The sequence below is a fragment of the Puntigrus tetrazona genome, chromosome 23 (assembly GCF_018831695.1).
Source record: "Puntigrus tetrazona isolate hp1 chromosome 23, ASM1883169v1, whole genome shotgun sequence".
Classification (NCBI taxonomy): domain Eukaryota; kingdom Metazoa; phylum Chordata; class Actinopteri; order Cypriniformes; family Cyprinidae; genus Puntigrus; species Puntigrus tetrazona.
The window spans coordinates 2,462,449-2,479,559 of NC_056721.1; the positions used below are offsets into that span (position 1 = coordinate 2,462,449).

Sequence of the window (17,111 nt, forward strand, 5' to 3'; positions counted from 1 at the left end):
CGCAGGACACTAGAAACAGGGTTTAAGTAGGAAAACAATGAGGACTATTAACACACAACTGGAACTCAGTGAAACATTAATGAAAAAAAACGAGAACAGGAACAGGAAAATCAAATATGGGCATACACGTGGAGAGAAAAACACAGGGCAAGGGAACACAAGTCTGGCAGAAGCAGGGTGTGTTTTTATGCTTTTGATTTGATAATTCTTCCCAAACAAGTTGCACAACGCTGGCTGAAGTATGCTGTTAATTAATTTATTAAGATATAGACCATAGCGCTCTATTAATTTTTAAAACGAGGCTGTGAGGGACAGCACAGTGCATTCGGTGGATTGTACTGTTGAACCGCCTTTTACTTTACTGTGCACCTGGGGTCCGAGAGAAACAATTTCAATTCTCCGTATGTACTGTACGTGTGGTAGATTTGACAATAAATCAGAAATCTTTCAGATAAATGATTTTCAGCAGGTTCCTCTGTACCGTCATCCATACTGTAAATCTATCCATCACAGGCTCATTTTTAAATGTATAACGGCAATAATTTATAAACTCTTTAAATACTATCCTCTGTTTAAATCCATACATAGGCCTTATTAGTTATCAGCATTATAAATGATCGGTTCTGTGTATTAATACAACAAATCCGATTGGCCCTTTTTTAAAAAAATACAAAAGGAGAAATAAAACCAACCAAGAAGAACAAAGTCCTGTTCCTTGCAGTGAATATATTAAGTTCAAAATGAGAAGTAATAAGTAGTAACCTAACCTCAAAAAAAAAATGAGTTCAGATTAGCTTCACATGAGCTGTGGCGCCCTCTCGTGGTTCATAACTGACAACAGATCTGTTTTCTTTCACGTCCAAGATCCAAATCAGAGAAGCTAACTTCCTTTTAAACCATAGAGGTGTGAAAACATATGATAGGAGGGCATACACATTTATAACCGAGCGCTAATTCATCTTAGTTAACAGAAGGAGCTATTTATTTTTTGCTTTACAGAACCCTTTATTGATCAAGATGCATTGTCGAAAAATCTGGCGTGTGCCGATTAGGTGCACCTGATTTGAGTTGGTCAAGAGCTGGTTTAATGAGGTTATTAGCTGGTCATGATCAGCACCAGCACTTAATATAAGTGTGGCCTGTAGAAGTGGGGCGTCCTGATTTTGCTGAGTTGATCCCAGGTGCAACATTTAGTCTTGACTCCTAAAACCAACCTTGCCCATGAGCGATGCCTAAGATCTGAGGAAGTCATAGATGAATGACACTGATGTAGGATAAACTTCACAAAAACTATAATGTGTTCTTCAAATCTTATTGGTCAATCACAATATTGATCTAAAAATCAGCTTGTTCTGTAAAAGTGAGGCATTGAATATGTTCTAAACACTTATTCTGCACATCCTTGGGGTTGATTTGAGTGTAGCGTTAGTACATTGCTCGGAAATGTCCCGGCTTAGCTTAGCATAGCTGCTCGTGAGCAGGAGCTAGCCAGCACGTGACTCCCTTAAACCAGCTCAAACCAGCAGCCATGCTTCAAAACACACTTAATGAGCACATGCCTGTTTTCTTCCCAACAGGGCTGTGTACATTTAATCGTTTCAGTGTTTTCTGCTGTGTGCGGTGTAAAAACACACAGTTTAAACACACTTCTGTCACGTGTCGCGTGAAACCACAGCTATTCAGATGAAAGAAAAAGACAACCGTCGCGTTTCACGCGACATTTATGCACTGCAAACATTCCAGTGTTCAAACTTTATTTCACCTAGAAAAAGTAGATGAATCAACACAGGTTACCGGCCACTTTGTTCATGAATTCATCCGAAGGCTACGTTCACACTTAGCGTCTTTTCTGAATTAAGAGTCCTAGGAAGTTAACGTGTCTTCAAAAAGTAATCAGCGCTTTTTAAAACGAATCCGCTGGACTTTTTTTATGCAGCTAAGAGAGTCTTTTCGGGCTGAAAAAAACTACAACTTTCCACGCTTTCACGACATTTCTGCCGCACGCCGCGCTAGGCTGCCGTTGCTATAGCAACAAACGCTCTCGGCTGCTTTTTTGTAACAGCGTATTATTTTCCATAAAAAACACTTTCGTGTCAGAAAAAACGCCAGGTGTGAACACTGCCTTAAGGTGTATTTACACTGGTTCAGTTCTCCTGCAGTACGCTGAGATAAAGCGAGCTCTTGACGGACGCATAGTCTTACGCTCTTTTCAAAGCAGATGGGAAATGAACGTGACGAAGAGCACGCATGCGCAGACTCCAGTCACTGTCACGATTAAATCAGACGCTTCCTGCGCCGAATGGCGATGAGTTCCTGTTCCGGGCCCTCAGCTTCAGGTGTCCCGTGTCTGTCTGGTGACTGACTAGTGGACAGGTAAAGCGCAGAGCGACCTGCTGAAGATGAAACCACAAACCAAAGTGAAAGAGCACAACATTAATCATTTATCACCAGCAGCTCAATATTTTCATTTAGCGATGGATGTTTTACCCAGAAGGGTTCGTAACAGCACAGCGAATGCAAAGGCTGCGAGCGCGGCGAAGATCCCGCAGGCCAGAGGCAGATGAACAGAGCTGTGTGTGAAGTCTCTCCACGCTCTCCTCAGCTCCATCCTCCAGAGCACTAGAGAACACGGGGTCACGTCTCCCTCCTCCAACTCCCAGCACCTGCAGCAGGAAGAGGAGCAGAGTCAGGTGAGAGCAGGTGTGTTCAACCTGAGCTTGAGCTCGGGACGCTTGCATTGTTCTTAAAGTCAACATGGATAGAGAATGGACACTATTTACTTATTAGTGCACTTACCTCACACTTTGTAAATGATTTATTGGTGCATATTATAAAAAAACAACAACTATATATATATAAGAACCAGTATCACGGCCTCTAAACACTATATCACAAAGAAGCGCACGACTTGTTTTGCACTGTGTTTTGCATAATTCAAAGCAACCACAGAGCTGAAAAGTGTTCTTCGCGTCAGCATAGAGACAGCATGGAGCGCAGCGCGCACAGACCTGGATATTAGATCTGCCACCACATCGCTCCGGCTCACACTGTGTGCATCTGAGAGTCCCATCTGATCCCGAATAATGTCAGGAACTTCATAACCGTCTTCAATTAATGTGGCCAGATTAAAGAGGCCCTGGCGATCAGACAAACGATTACTATTTTTGGATTATTTTATATAAAAAAAAATACATTTGATTTGATGCATTTAGATTTTTGTAAAATTCCAAAAATGACTCTGTGTGTGTGTGTGTGTGTGTGTGTGTGTGTGTGTTCGTGTACCTGAGCGCTGCCATGCACTGCTGCAGTACTGTACATGTCTATGGCCTTCACCATATCAGCTAGTTCACTGTAATAATCTCCCATCCGCAATAAGCCTGCAGAAGGCAGAGAAACAGAAGTACATAAAAGCTGATAAAGAAAGAGGGAGATGGACCGAAATATTAGGCTTAAGATTATTATTATTATTATATTACGAGAAGTGCCGTATAAGGAGAAGTAGTATTCACCAGCTTCCTGAGGGATGTGGTTGTAGGTGGAGTAGTTGTGGTACCTCCACTGACAGGCAGAACCGTGATATAACAGCTGGAAATGCACATGAAATAATAGGATTAGAAAACATGAAAGGCTTGAGATGGCTGGACTGGCAGATGTTGAGATGTTCACCTCACACAGATGGGCGGCGTTGTGCTGTGCCACACCCAGACCAGTTTCTGCTAGCATGGCATATTTCACCAACGCTTCATTCCTCCAAGAGACAGTCACACAAACATTCAGAAATATGTCATTTCAAAACAGTATGATTGTTATACGAAGGAAGTTATACTGAATAATGCGCTGGTCACTGAAAAAGCGTCATTAAGTTCTCATTTGACTTTATTCAGAAGCTTTCTGAGACCACATGAACTATGTAACTATAAAACAAGTACAACGTAAGAGTTTTACCCTAAGAGATGGACGTATGGATGGATGGAAAGAAGAAAGGATAGTTAAAAAGATGGAAGGATGTTGAATGGCTAGATGAATGAATTTAAGAAGGAATGTGTGGATGGATTTTGGATAGATGGATGTGTATGCAGGTATGGATGGATGGATGGAAGTATTGAATGCAGAGATGGATAGATAGATGAAGGGTTGGATGAATGGGTGATGCACTATATGCAGGGTTGGATGGATGGATGGATGGATGGATGGGTAGACAGATAAAGGGATGATGGATGGATGATGGATAAAGGGATGATGAATGGATGTGCTTTTGCAGGGCTGGATGGCTAGATGATTGATGGATGGATGGATGGATGGATGATAGATGAAAGGATGGATGGATGGATATACTGTATGCAGAGATGGATGAATAGATGGATAGATAAAGGTTGATGGATGGATGTACACATAAATAGATGAAGGGATGGGTAGATGGACAGATAAATAGATGAAGGGATGATGGATAAAGGAATGATAGATGGATGTACTATTTGGAGGGTTGGATGGTTGGATATACTGTATGCAGAGATGGATGGATGGATGGATGGATAGATGATAGATAAAGGGATGATGGATGGATGTACTATTTGCAGGGTTGGATGGATAGATGCTGGATGAATGTACAGGGTTGGATGGATGTACAGTATGAAAGGATGGATGAAAAGATGGATGGACAGATGGATATCTCACCATGATCCTCCTTGATAAGTCTGAAGTGCTTCTTTAACCATGAAACCCAGGTGTCCATTCATCTCACTGACTTGCTTCAACAGCCTGAAGAAAAACAGAAACCCAAAAAACCAAAAATATATACATAACAAAACACTGAATATTGATCAGATGTGAATGTTGTTCGGTCTATGTGTGGTGGCAGCTGTGTGACCGAAGGACTGCTGTGTTGAGGCTGACATACAGCACAGCTTTATTTGGCTCTCTCGGCACTCCTTGTGTAGATCCAGTGGAGAGAAACAACGCTGACTGCACGGCGCCGTCCATGTGACCCAACTCAGCCGCATCCAAGAAGTAGTAGAACGCAGCGGTCTGAAAAAAGTCATTGAGATCAACACACTGTAATCTTATGCCATAACATATGAAACTCTCCATTTTGAAGTATCTAGAAGTAGTTCAGCCAAAAATTAAAATTTGCTTTTAATTCACTCACCCTCAGGCCATCAAAGATGTTGGTGCCTGAAGATGTTATACAGTAAAGGCCCCTTATTATTGGAAATTATGGGTATGGCCACAGAGTGATTTATAAACAAGTAAAAGTGCTTTAAAATCAATGCTAAATGTAACTGAACTGTTGATTTATAATTTTGTTTTAGACAATAAAGCTGCATTTTTAACTATGGAGGAACTTAAAGTATATGACAGATATGAAAATAAATGACTGTGTAATCTACCTTCACATCGCATCTATTTTTTTACATTTTATTCGTAAAGACTTTATACAAAATTTAGCTTGTTTCAGCGATCGACTTGAGTGAAATGTTAATTTGATGTCATGATTTGACGAGTTACAGCCTAACAACATACCCAAACCCTGAAACAGTGGCGTAGCAACCGCTCACTATTCGAAACAGGCGATTCTGTCCACAGCTCTTTTTTTGGCCCAATGCTAATGTGTCCGCCAGTGTTCTCTGATTTGTTACTTAGATTTGAGTGAACTAACATTTGGCCAGCCCCAAGGCGAATCATCTCTTGAGTGATAAAATCTCCTGCTGTCGCGATTTCTTTAATTCATTCACTTCTTCGTTCTTAATTTGAAAATGGACCCTTATGGTTTTGGGGTCCAGGGTCACAAATGATCTCCTACTTGATTATAAACGCTTATGAAAACTTATGAACACTAACTTACTTTCTACATTAAGCACATAATTTGTTTGAGGGTCACATCACCTATTAAATCTTCTTTTCTGTTCTACTGAAGATAAAGGTTCATCTACATCTTGACTAGCCTGAAGGTGAGTAAATTAACAGCAAATGTTCATTATTGGGTGCACTACTCCTTTAAATGAATGACCTCTGACCTCATTCTTTTCTGGTTTGTCAGGATTGTCACCATTTAAATGGTAGATGCCCAAATTGAAGAGTCCATCACGACTGCCGTTCTGAGCCGCCAGCTCAAAGTATCGAAAGGCCTTTCTTCCGTCCTTGACTATGGTACTGTAGTACCATCCGAGGCCATTCAGAGCTTCTACCGAACCCTGAGAAAAACACACACACGGCCCATTATAGAAATCACGAAGCTTCCACACACAAGCTCGTACTTGTACTCACCATGTCGGCGGCTTTCTTCAGAAGCTCGAGACCAAACGTCCGGTTCTTCTTCACTCCTATGCCCTGTTCAAGCACAAAGCAAGCAGTTGTTCCTCAGGTCTATGTGACAGGTAGACTTGAAAGTGTCTACAGATACACCATTTTACATTTATTTTCCTAATCTTGTGTCGGGAGTTTGTACTTATACAAAACGTACATGCGTGAGCCTTTTACAATGCAAATGCTTGAAAAGATACGGCTCGGGTTATTTCCATGTAACCTGTGGATCACCTTCAGGAGGAGAATGGCGTAGTCGTACATGGCGATGGGATCGACCATCTGCTGGGCGCTTCTGGCGTACCACATGACTGCTGCTCGGATGTCTTTCTTCATCCCGTTACTGCCCCACAGAAGCATCCTGGCCAGAGATTTCTACAAGAAACACCAGCCCACAATGACAATCTCAAATGAAGAAACAAAAGTCCCTCAATGACAATTATCTGTAATGTTATGGGAATATTCTATAGACCCTGGTTATCGTTGTCATCTTTTGTACATGATTTGGATTTCAGTGAGAAATTATTAGTATAGTATAGTATTTTTTCCCCCTTTTGTTTAGAATGATCACTCAAACATAAAATGGAGTCACCGAGTCCAGGGAAATGTTTTTGCTGTTTTTGTTTCTTGGTATTCATGCATTCAAAACTGAACTTAACAATTGAAAATGAAGTTTCTAAAGAAATGTTCCACACCCTCAACCCAACCTCTTGTTTTCATTAAGGCTCCTGAGCTACAGTACTGTCAAAGCTTTTAGGCACTTGTGTAAAAATGTTCTAAAATGAGGAAAAAAGGTAAAGAGTTTATTATAATTTAATATTATATTATAAGATATTCACGATGACTATTAAGAACATTCTTTTCGGCGATTTGAATTTGGTTTTAAAGGGTTACTCCACCCTGAAATTAAAATTTTGTCATTCATCACCCAATGTCGTTCCAAACTCAAAAAAGCTTTGTTTGTTTTCGGAATTTCAATATTTTAAATGAAAACTGGGAGGCTTTTGATTGTCCCATTGACTGCCAAGTAAAAAATATCGCTACACACAAACTATATACACCTTTCTGCATCAGCCACAGCACAATACGTTTTCTATGTGCATTTACACTTTGATTTTAATAAAAACACTGCATCTGTGTGTTGCTGCGAACACAAGCCTCCCGGTTTTCAACTAAAATATCTTCAATTGTGTAAAAAAAATACTAAACTAAAGTAAAAAGTTCAAGTTTAAAGACAAAGAGAGATCGAGAGAAAACGAGGATAAAAAGTGAAGACCTGAGACTCTACATCTCCTCTGTCAGCCTGGTGTTTCAAATACTGCGCAATGTCGCCCAGCTCGCCCGTTTGCGTGTGGAGCTCGTCGTCATTGTTTAAATGAATGTGTTCTGTAAGAGTTTGCTGCACAGAAGAGATACATTTACACAGGATTAGTTCGCATCAAAACGATCCACGAACGCAAACCTGATGGCCCAGGATGTTCAGTTGAGTCAAGGTCTGCCTTTGTGTTTACAAATGTTTCAATCCAATTTTTCATTAACAACCAACTTAACACAGTTCAGCAGTGTCATTTTTCTAAGTATTTGACTGTGCTCAAATATTGAGATCCACCTCGTACAAAGGAACCATTTTATTAGCAAATGAGCATTTGCAAATGTAATTCCCTTTCATTCCATAGTCTGTAGTGTATGCCTGATTCAAATCAACTATATTTTACTGACTGAAATGAAATTTAAATCAGTGTTTTTATGCAAGCTTCTTTTGGTAAACTGCAGCTGTTTGGATGTTGTTGTGGGGTCTTTTTGACCTCTTGGATCAGTCACCGTTGGGGTAATTTTGCTCAGCCTGTCACTCCTGGGAAGGTTCACCACTGTTCCATGTTTTCGTCATTTGTGGATAATGGCTCTCAATGTGGTTTCTTTTAATCTCAACATGACACGTAGGATCCTTCGCTCTACTTCACTTTGTCAGGCAGGTGCCTTGATTGTGAACACGTGTGGCAGTATTCAGGTCTAAGTGTGGCTAGAGAGATTGAAGTCAGGTGTGATAAACCACAGTTAAGTTATGGTTTAATAGGGGGAGGGGGGCCAAAACTTTTTCACAATGGCTTTCACCATGTGGTTTTCGATTTTTTAAAAGCCTTCATTTAAAAACTGCATGTTGTGTTTACTTGTGTTTGATTAATAAATTACATTTGTTTGATGATTTTTTTCACACCACTGTATATTCCAATATATGTGCTGTGAAATGATTAATCGAACTGAAATGACAGCCGGTAATTCTGAGATAAAGGTAAATACAGACATCCAGAGCTGGTTTAAATATAACTTATGTACTATACCTATGAAGTCATTTCTAATCTCTGTAGATAAATGTGTAACCCACCCAAGAGTCTTGTACTTTATCGCGGTCAATGCTGGTCTGTTTGCCGATGTTGGCGTAGTAGCCGTATGCTGTGTTCTGGTCTTTAGGGAAACCGTCCAGACCCTGCATGTGCTTGTATCCCAAATGCATCAGAGCGAGACGGTCATCGGAGACGCCTCCTATCAAACTATACACATGACCCTGAGAAAAACACGTTATTGACAATTAAAGACTGTCATTAGCTTTATTTGCATTCAATGATTCAAATTAAACTCATGCGCAAAACTGAAAATATCCTAGAAAACACATGCAAACAACTACGTCACTGGTAAACCGTGGCACTAAATATCAATGAGAATATAGGAGATTAGCCTACTGGAACCTCAGAGCGGTCAATGCTTTTAAAGGCGGATGCTGCAGTCGTGTAGAACTATTATTATCCAGAAATACTTAGATTACAGACTTTGCTCATCTATTTCAGAATAAAAATTCTGTCATTACTTACTCACCTTCATTTCACTTTAAACCTGTAAGACCTTTGTTCAGATCACAAATTAATATTTTTTTAATGAAATCTGAGAGAGTTCCCTAAAACTGTGATGCTTCAAAAAGAAAAAACACGATTTGTCTTTTAAAATTAAATATGCAAACATTGATCAGTGAACAAACTGCCACGTCCTAGGACTGTTTGTTGTTGTTTTCATGTCCCATGTGCTCTGTGTGACCTACTTTCTGTCTTCAGTTGATGGTCTCATTAGGTTCAGGTGTGTTCAGTCAATTATGTCATTTACTTTCGGCTTTATAAGTTCCAGTCTGTTTGAAGTCAGGTTGTTTGGTCTCGCCTTTAGATACGTCTTTAGCGTTGGCGTCTATGTATGCGTGTGATTACTGTTTGCCTGCTTCCTTTCCATTGTGGATCGTTAAAGACCGTTAATAGTGAGATTCCTCGTTGTGTGCTTCCTACGTAATCTGTTCGTCCACATTAATGCATTATTATATTCATACACAAACATGATGCGTATTTAGTTATTCTAATAGTATTTTTAACAGTACGACTTGCGTAACGCGGTGAGAATGCGTGTAGAACCTACAAAAGGAACGCATTGAAAATTTCAGCGTTGACACGGACGGTGTTGACACAGCATAATTTCACACATTTCATGTAAAGAGTTTTGGCCCTGTCTGCTTTCCATACGAAACAAACCTCACTACCTGTGTTTTCATCCAAATATGCGAATTTATAAGCGAAACTACAATACTGCATAAAACATTTGCAAATAATATCAAGATAGTAATGTTATCGCATCTCATAGTGCGAAGTCGCGTGATTTTTACAATGCGTCTATTGGAATTTATTCGGGAAATGTGTTTCCATCATAGCGTATAAAAAGATTTTCTTATTGGATAAACAGTTTATCCGACTCAGTTTTGCACATATGCTTTTTATGCACATTTTAAGAAATAGTTTTAGAACTGTGGCATATTCAACCAATGTTTTTTTCAATGTGATATTCTAAAATATGCAGACCAATAGGTAGATGGAAACATCTACTGGTTCTCTTAAAAGATCATATGAGTTGCGTAAAACATTATAACTAACCTTATTGGTTTGTCAAGCAAGCATGTTTGAGCTTCATTTTGTCACAATGATGTATACATTGATACTTGTTTATTGCCTAAATTAAATGATCATATGAAGTGGAGTCTCCTCGAAAATTTGGTCTGAACTGCTCGATTCATGTATTCGTTTTATAATCTCTTTAGAATTTTTGGAAATAACAAAGTGGTAGTTGCATAGAAAGGACATGAATCTCTCTTTTGTCATTTATGTTTTGTTGATGAACAAATGTCTTACAGGTTTAGAACAATACGATGGTGAGAAAATGGTGACCGAATTTTCACTTTCGGTTGAACTACCCATTCAAGAAGGTAAATGGGGTTAATTCTGATTTCATCTTGACTTGAATGCTCAGAGGTTGTGGTTCCCACCTGTTCCAGGTCCATCGGGACGCCCAGGCCAGCCAGGAGCAGGGTGGCGAGCAGGAGAGAGGAGTGCTGGTGACCCCAGCAGGAGGACACCCGAAGCTGCTCAATAACACTGGACATGACATCCAGGCTGCCATCAGATTCCTCTGCTTTAGATATCGTCTTCACAGCATCCTGGAAAATCACTCGACCTAGTAACTGTGTGCTGCTGTTGCCCAGACCTGAAGAGCAAAGCAAGAGGAACCTGTCCACCAGGAGTCATCAAAGTTTATAGATGGTGATGTTGAACCACAGCTACCTTTTATGAGATCGTGGTGTTCTTCTAAAAGCCTCAGGGTAAGGTTGAATCTCCTTTGCTGGTCCCACGACCAGGTTTGTGTACATTCCCTATGACCAAACTTCCTCTTAAGGCCGCCATAATAAGACTCACAAACTTCTGATCACCAAAAACACAAAGTCTTTAGAAACGTTCCCAAACAGAAAGTTTTGTTTAACTGCAGGGTTGATATCAACTTCAATCCATTCACGATAAAGTACAGGCAAAAATATCAGCACCCTTGGTAAATATGATCAAAGAAGGCTGTGACAATTGGTAATTGTTAATCCTTTTTTTTTATCTTTTATTGAAAAAAATCACAAAATCCTAAAAACCGAATATGCTTAAATTTGTTTTTGGATGAACAAGGAGTAATTTTCTCCAGCTGTGGTCCTTGGAGAGTCTTTAGGCACTCAAACTCTCCTTCTCAAGGTGCATTAGGACGATATAGACAAACATCCTCTTCCAGACAGTTTCCAAACATGTTATGTTCGATTGGAAATTCTTAATTATTTTCCTGATGGTGGAAATGTGAACTTTCACTGCTCTAGCTCTTTTCACTGTGAAGCTCAATTACCTTTTGCTGCACATCATAAATATATTCTTTGGTTTTTCTCATTGTGATGGATGATTAAGGGAGTTTAATCTTTGTTTTTGCTCTTATTTATATTTCTGTGAAACCATGTTAAGCCATGTCATAATTACCCTGGAGTGTTCAAAATCATGAATATGAATAGGAATATACTACAGAGGTATTTTATTCATAGGAATTTCTAAGGGTGCCAATAATTGTGTCCAAAGTGTATTTGAGATAAACATTTATTTAATAATTTAATTTCCCTCTATTTTAAATTATGATTATCCAATGAAAGGTTAGATTTTTAACAATGCAGATGAATTTTTACAGTCTTCTTTGATCGTATTTACGATGGGTGCCAATATTTTTGGCCATGACTGTATGTTCGAAAAATAGGACCTCAAATGAGATTGATTAAAAAATGCAAGACTATAAGATTGGTCTTCTTATTCCAGTTACGTGAAATTAAAAGCCACATGAGTTTCATCGTAACTGACCTCTAGAGATGTCTCGGTTCTGTCTCAAAGCTTGCAGATAGTCTTCAGTAACATGTCTCATTTCCTCACAGTGTCTGTGGACTCTGTCTAGCTTCTTTAGCGTCCTCGCGGGGGACAGGGGGTTTGTCACCTTGAACAGAAACGATACAAGGTACTATCTCACAATAATGTTCGAATGCATGCTGCATAGTTTGAATAATATTAGCATAATAAACTGCTTTTGTCACATGCATTTATCTATTCATAAGAGAAGACTCACGTTTTCTGAGCCTAAACGAGAGTATCTGATTGGTCCGATATAGCCATGAAAGCCCTGCATGTAGCTGCATCCACCAATCACGAAATATCCTGACGTGTCATTGAATTGAATGGCCTGCCGAAAACTGAAAAGAAGAGAAAAAAATCACAGACTTAAAGTGATCTGCACTATAAAAATGACACTAAACACTAAAACATAAATACATATAGTTAGATGTTTATCTAAAAAATAGAGAAAAAAATCTGTCATCAAATCAAGACAATACACTTTATGAGAGATTTCTCTCATATTTTATTTAATGTATTTCTTGGTTGAATTTTATATTATTTTATAGATATTTATAGATTACTTTACTTGGAAACAAGACAAAGACTTTTATAAAAAGTTTTTTTTTTTTTTTTTAAGGTATTTTTTCCAAAGTGTTACGACTTACTCAAAAAAATGAGTGGTCTCCAAAGTCTCTTCTCCGGGTAACGTCTTTGTAATTGTGAGTTTTGCCTGACATGAGAAAAACATTCAAGGGTTCGATTTGTAAAACAGTCACACCTGAATGACGTTTCATCGGCCGTGCATTGAGTGTCACTGAAAAGAAAAGTGCACATGACTGCATGTGAATACGAATGAGGGATACCTTTGACAGCTGAAAGAAGATGTCCAGACGGATCCAGGTATGTAGGGGTAAAGCAGCGTGCGCGGTAAATGCCTGCTCCTCTCCATCCGCCATTTGCACCTGCACCACTATATCACCTGAGAACGTTTTTATATGAAAACACGTATTTCGGTAAATAATAACTTACTGTACATTTCAGACTAAAACAATCGCGCTGGTTTTGTTTGAGAAATACGAGCGCTTTATTGTCGTTTTAAAATTGTCCAGAAAGGAAATGGACAACTTTCTTTTATTTTTACACAATGGAATGCTCCCCGACTGGCTTACCTGTATCAGACAGCATAATAAGTGGACTCCCATAGCTCCTGTGTTCATTAACATGCTTGACAATGCCACACACTGACTGGCTGCACCTGCTCAGCAAGTACAGCCACACGGACAGAGTCACCCTGCAGAAATCAGACGATGGGATCTTCACACACAGAAGGCCAACACCCTCTTCACATTCTACTACATCTCTAGCATTTATCAGCAACATTCATTAGGTTTACATTCGGTACAGTAATGCTAGTTAGGTTAAAGCTCATGTAGAAACTCTACAGCTGTCCTGGTTGCGCGAATAATCGTCATGCGTGTCTTGTCAGTAAAGCTGGTTCTGTAGTAAATCTCCATCACAGGCTTTCAGATAAAGCAGCGTTTACTACACAGAGCCGTGGCTCACTGACAAGCAAGGGAAAAAAGCATTTATTATCGCAGGAGATTTAACTGTGCGTTAATGAAATCAAAGATATCGTTCTAAAATAAGTTTTGATCAATATAGCTAATTTTGAGTGGTTTCAGTAAATAAGCACCTCAGCTCCACCCACGTCCGCCTCTTTGCCCATTTTATCTTTTCTGGGAGTGATGTGCTCCCAAGATGACTGGATTGTTGCTGAGGTTTTCCAACTAACATCTAGGGTGTTGCTAAGGCATTCTAACTGATGACTAGAGTGTTGCTAAGGGATTCTAACTGATGACTAGGGTGTTGCTAAGGGATTCTAACTGATGACTAGGGTGTTGCTAAGGGATTCTAACTGATGACTAGAGTGTTGCTAAGGGATTCTAACTGATGACTAGAGTGTTGCTAAGGGATTCTAACTGATGACTAGGGTGTTGCTAAGGGATTCTAACTGATGACTAGAGTGTTGCTAAGGGATTCTAACTGATGACTAGAGTGTTGCTAAGGGATTCTAACTGATGACTAGAGTGTTGCTAAGGGATTCTAACTGATGACTAGAGTGTTGCTAAGGGATTCTAACTGATGACTAGAGTGTTGCTAAGGGATTCTAACTGATGACTAGGGTGTTGCTAAGGGATTCTAACTGATGACTAGAGTGTTGCTAAGGGATTCTAACTGATGACTAGAGTGTTGCTAAGGCTTTTTTGGCTGATGACTGGATTGTTGATATGGTTTTCTAACTAAGATTTTCGGACTGATAACCAGATATTACTAAGCAGTTCAGTCAAGGGAATTAGGCTGTTATAAATAATGAATAGAATTTTCTGATGAGTGCAGGGCTGTTGCTAATGTTTATTAAGTGATTACTAGAGTTTGGTGGGGTTTCAGAGAGTCTAGAGCATTGGTAGGGTGTTGCTCATGTATTCTGAGTAGATGAGTGAGTCTTGAGTCTTGAGAGCAAGTCTGACCTTGGTTGTTTGAAAGCGAGGATACGTCTCCATTCTAGATCTCTGTTTCTAAAGGGTGAGAACGTGTGTATGACACCAAACCTCTCACCAGTGCTTGCGAATGGAAAGGTCAGGATATCCACAATGTCTGGAAAAACACAAATAAATGAGTCCCACTTTATATTTGGTGGCCTTACCTACTATGTACTTACATTTTAATTAATCATTTGGTACAATGCAAGTATTGTTTTACATTGTACTTATATTTTTAAAATGACCTATATATAACTAAATTATCTGTAATTACATTCATTACACTGTTAACCCATCCCTTTCATCTTAACCTACCCATACTGCCTCACCCATATCTCATAGTAGTGCATAGTAGTTATGGCCACCTAATATAAAGCGGGACCTAAAATAGTATAGAAACATAATGTGCTGTTGATGCACCAGGTAAATTAAGACGGTACAGTCTTAAAACGATCTAAACTAGTACTCTCATTCACGCTCAACATAATATCAAGGACTATAATTACAGTTTATAGCCACAATGTGGTCTGTCTGTCTAAACACGACTGTGAAGAAAATCTTTGTGTTCTCCGCGAGGGGTTAAAAAAAGCATTCCGATCAGTTCCCACCTGATTCTTGTGGACATTTTCTCACGGTATCTTTGGTCAGCTGCCACATCAGCCACGCGCCCCATGAGACCGAACTTGTCTGGGGGTATGCTGGACGCTCAGCGAGTGGAAGCGTCCTCAAAGACGTAGAAGTTCTCACAAGAGATTGCTCGTATCCTTTTTCACGGTTGCCACCGATTTCCTTTTCAACTAGATGAACCGTCCAGGCCCTCAGCACCACACTGCACGTCTCCAGTGGTCGCCTGACAAAAAAGTCTCTCCTGTACAGCACCGCTGGTGGAAACACTAGATTAAACGTTCTGGATCTGGGTTTTCCAAAATTCTCACGGTTAGCCCAAGTCCTTCTGTAGACGACCACGCCTGTCCTTCTTGGGGTAGTTATAACTATTTCTACCCCGATTCGACAGGCAGCAGAGCAATTATACTGCACCTCTACATCACATTTGTCAATGACTCCGTCAGGAGCATGTCCAAACTGCACAAAGTCTCCATCAGAATCAGGAGACTCACACCAAACCTTCAGAGAGACAGACCCACATTTCAGTGAATGAATACAAAATAAGTTAGGGCTGCATTTTGTTTATTTTATATTTAGACAACTAATATGAAATAAGCCTTCGGGCGTGATGCCAGACTAAAAAGCTATGATCTTCCATTAATAATAATAAAAACTATAAAGAAAATTATTCTTTCCTTTTTAAATTGTGATTTGCAAAATAAATTAGGATATTAAGTAAAGATCATGTTCCGTGAAGATATTTTGTTAATTGCCTTCCATAAACATATAAAAACGTCATTCTTGATCAGTAATATGCATTGCTAAGGAACTTTAAAAGTGATTTTCTCAATATTTCGTTTTTTTTCCCACACACTCAGATTCCAGATATTCAAATAGTTGTCTCCCTGACCTGTATCCTAACAAACCATACACTAATATTTATATTATTTATTCAGCTTTCATTTTGTGTATAAAAAAATAACCCATAATGACTGGTTTTGTGGTCCATGGGGGACGCACATTAGTTTTGACTATTGATTTTTAATATAGAGTGTTTTCCCACAGTGTTGATTATTTAAAATATGTGCTTAATGTCAAAACGCAATAATAATAATACATCAAATATATAATAATAATAGACGTAGCCTAGTTACTTAGTATGTGTTATACAGGCGTCATTATCTTTAAGGGAAACATTTTTGTTTGCCTTGTATTGGACAAGTTTATTCATCTACAATATTTAAGGTAGGCTACCTTAGAGAATAACACGGTACATATCCACTGTACCTTTTTTTTTTAAATGGTACCTCGTCAAAATATGCTTTCTTTTAGTGACGTATACAAATCACTTCTCTACTTAAATGAAAACGATATAAATCAGGAATACGGAAACGATTCGCGAATTCAAAGTCGAACGCGTTTAAAGCCCGGAACTCAAACAATTATGAAAGCTGCACAGAAGTGAAACAAGTTGAAAGCGTCTTACCGGCGAGAGCATGAAAGCTGCGCAGACGAAACGCCACACAGCTCTCATCTTCGCTGTGGAATGAACGCGACGCGGGATGTCGTGAAGCGATCGAACGCAACGTTTACAGATGCGTGGAACGATAAGCTCGAGCGCTTGCTGTCACGACATGCTTCATCGCGTATCGCGCTCTCTTCCGTGTGTGGGAATGACAGGTGTGTTTGAGTGTCACTGTATACGCCACACACACACACACACACACACACACACACACTCATAATGCTTGGACTCGCCTCATCTGCTCTGCAGCGACGCGACGCGACGGAACGCTATGGGCATTCAGAACGGTTTCCCTTTTTCTGTTGAGCGACAGAAACACGCTTCGTCCATCGGTTATATTTTTCTGTTTCGCAGAAGTCCACAGAACCATTGTTA

General features: G+C 39.5%; 1 protein-coding gene across 2 annotated transcripts; it reads right to left on the reverse strand.

Annotated features, from left to right (window-relative positions):
- Positions 1-1,737: 1,737 nt before the first annotated feature.
- On the reverse strand, positions 1,738-17,077 carry LOC122328840 (protein sel-1 homolog 3-like). Of its 2 annotated transcripts, none has more exons than XM_043224856.1 (23): positions 16,698-17,077; positions 15,214-15,730; positions 14,594-14,720; positions 13,235-13,356; positions 12,929-13,044; positions 12,731-12,795; positions 12,298-12,421; positions 12,039-12,168; positions 10,947-11,084; positions 10,652-10,869; positions 8,684-8,863; positions 7,577-7,699; positions 6,535-6,675; positions 6,265-6,327; positions 6,015-6,191; positions 4,898-5,025; positions 4,675-4,758; positions 3,667-3,748; positions 3,510-3,585; positions 3,283-3,377; positions 3,009-3,136; positions 2,488-2,663; positions 1,738-2,390 (listed from the first exon to the last, which is right to left on the reverse strand). In XM_043224856.1, the coding sequence occupies exons 1-23, from the start codon at positions 16,743-16,745 to the stop codon at positions 2,275-2,277; spliced, it is 3,174 nt and encodes a 1,057-aa protein (XP_043080791.1). In that variant the 5' UTR covers positions 16,746-17,077; the 3' UTR covers positions 1,738-2,274. The 2 variants fall into 2 exon arrangements, with proteins under 2 accessions (XP_043080791.1, XP_043080790.1); XM_043224855.1 differs by having other exon boundaries at positions 1,738-2,393; positions 16,698-17,073.
- Between the last annotated feature and the right edge of the window lie 34 nt (positions 17,078-17,111).

What these genes read in the sequence shown, in the direction of transcription:
- LOC122328840 (XM_043224855.1), bottom strand. Translation starts at nt 16,745, where the DNA reads ATGAGAGCTGTGTGGCGTTTCGTCTGCGCAGCTTTCATGCTCTCGCCG. An exon ending in ACGCCATTCTCCTCCTGAAG is followed by an intron (nt 6,328 to 6,534) that starts GTGATCCACAGG and finishes GTGCTTGAACAG; the next exon opens with GGCATAGGAGTGAAGAAGAA. An exon ending in CAGTGCATGGCAGCGCTCAG is followed by an intron (nt 3,137 to 3,282) that starts GTACACGAACAC and finishes TCTGATCGCCAG; the next exon opens with GGCCTCTTTAATCTGGCCAC.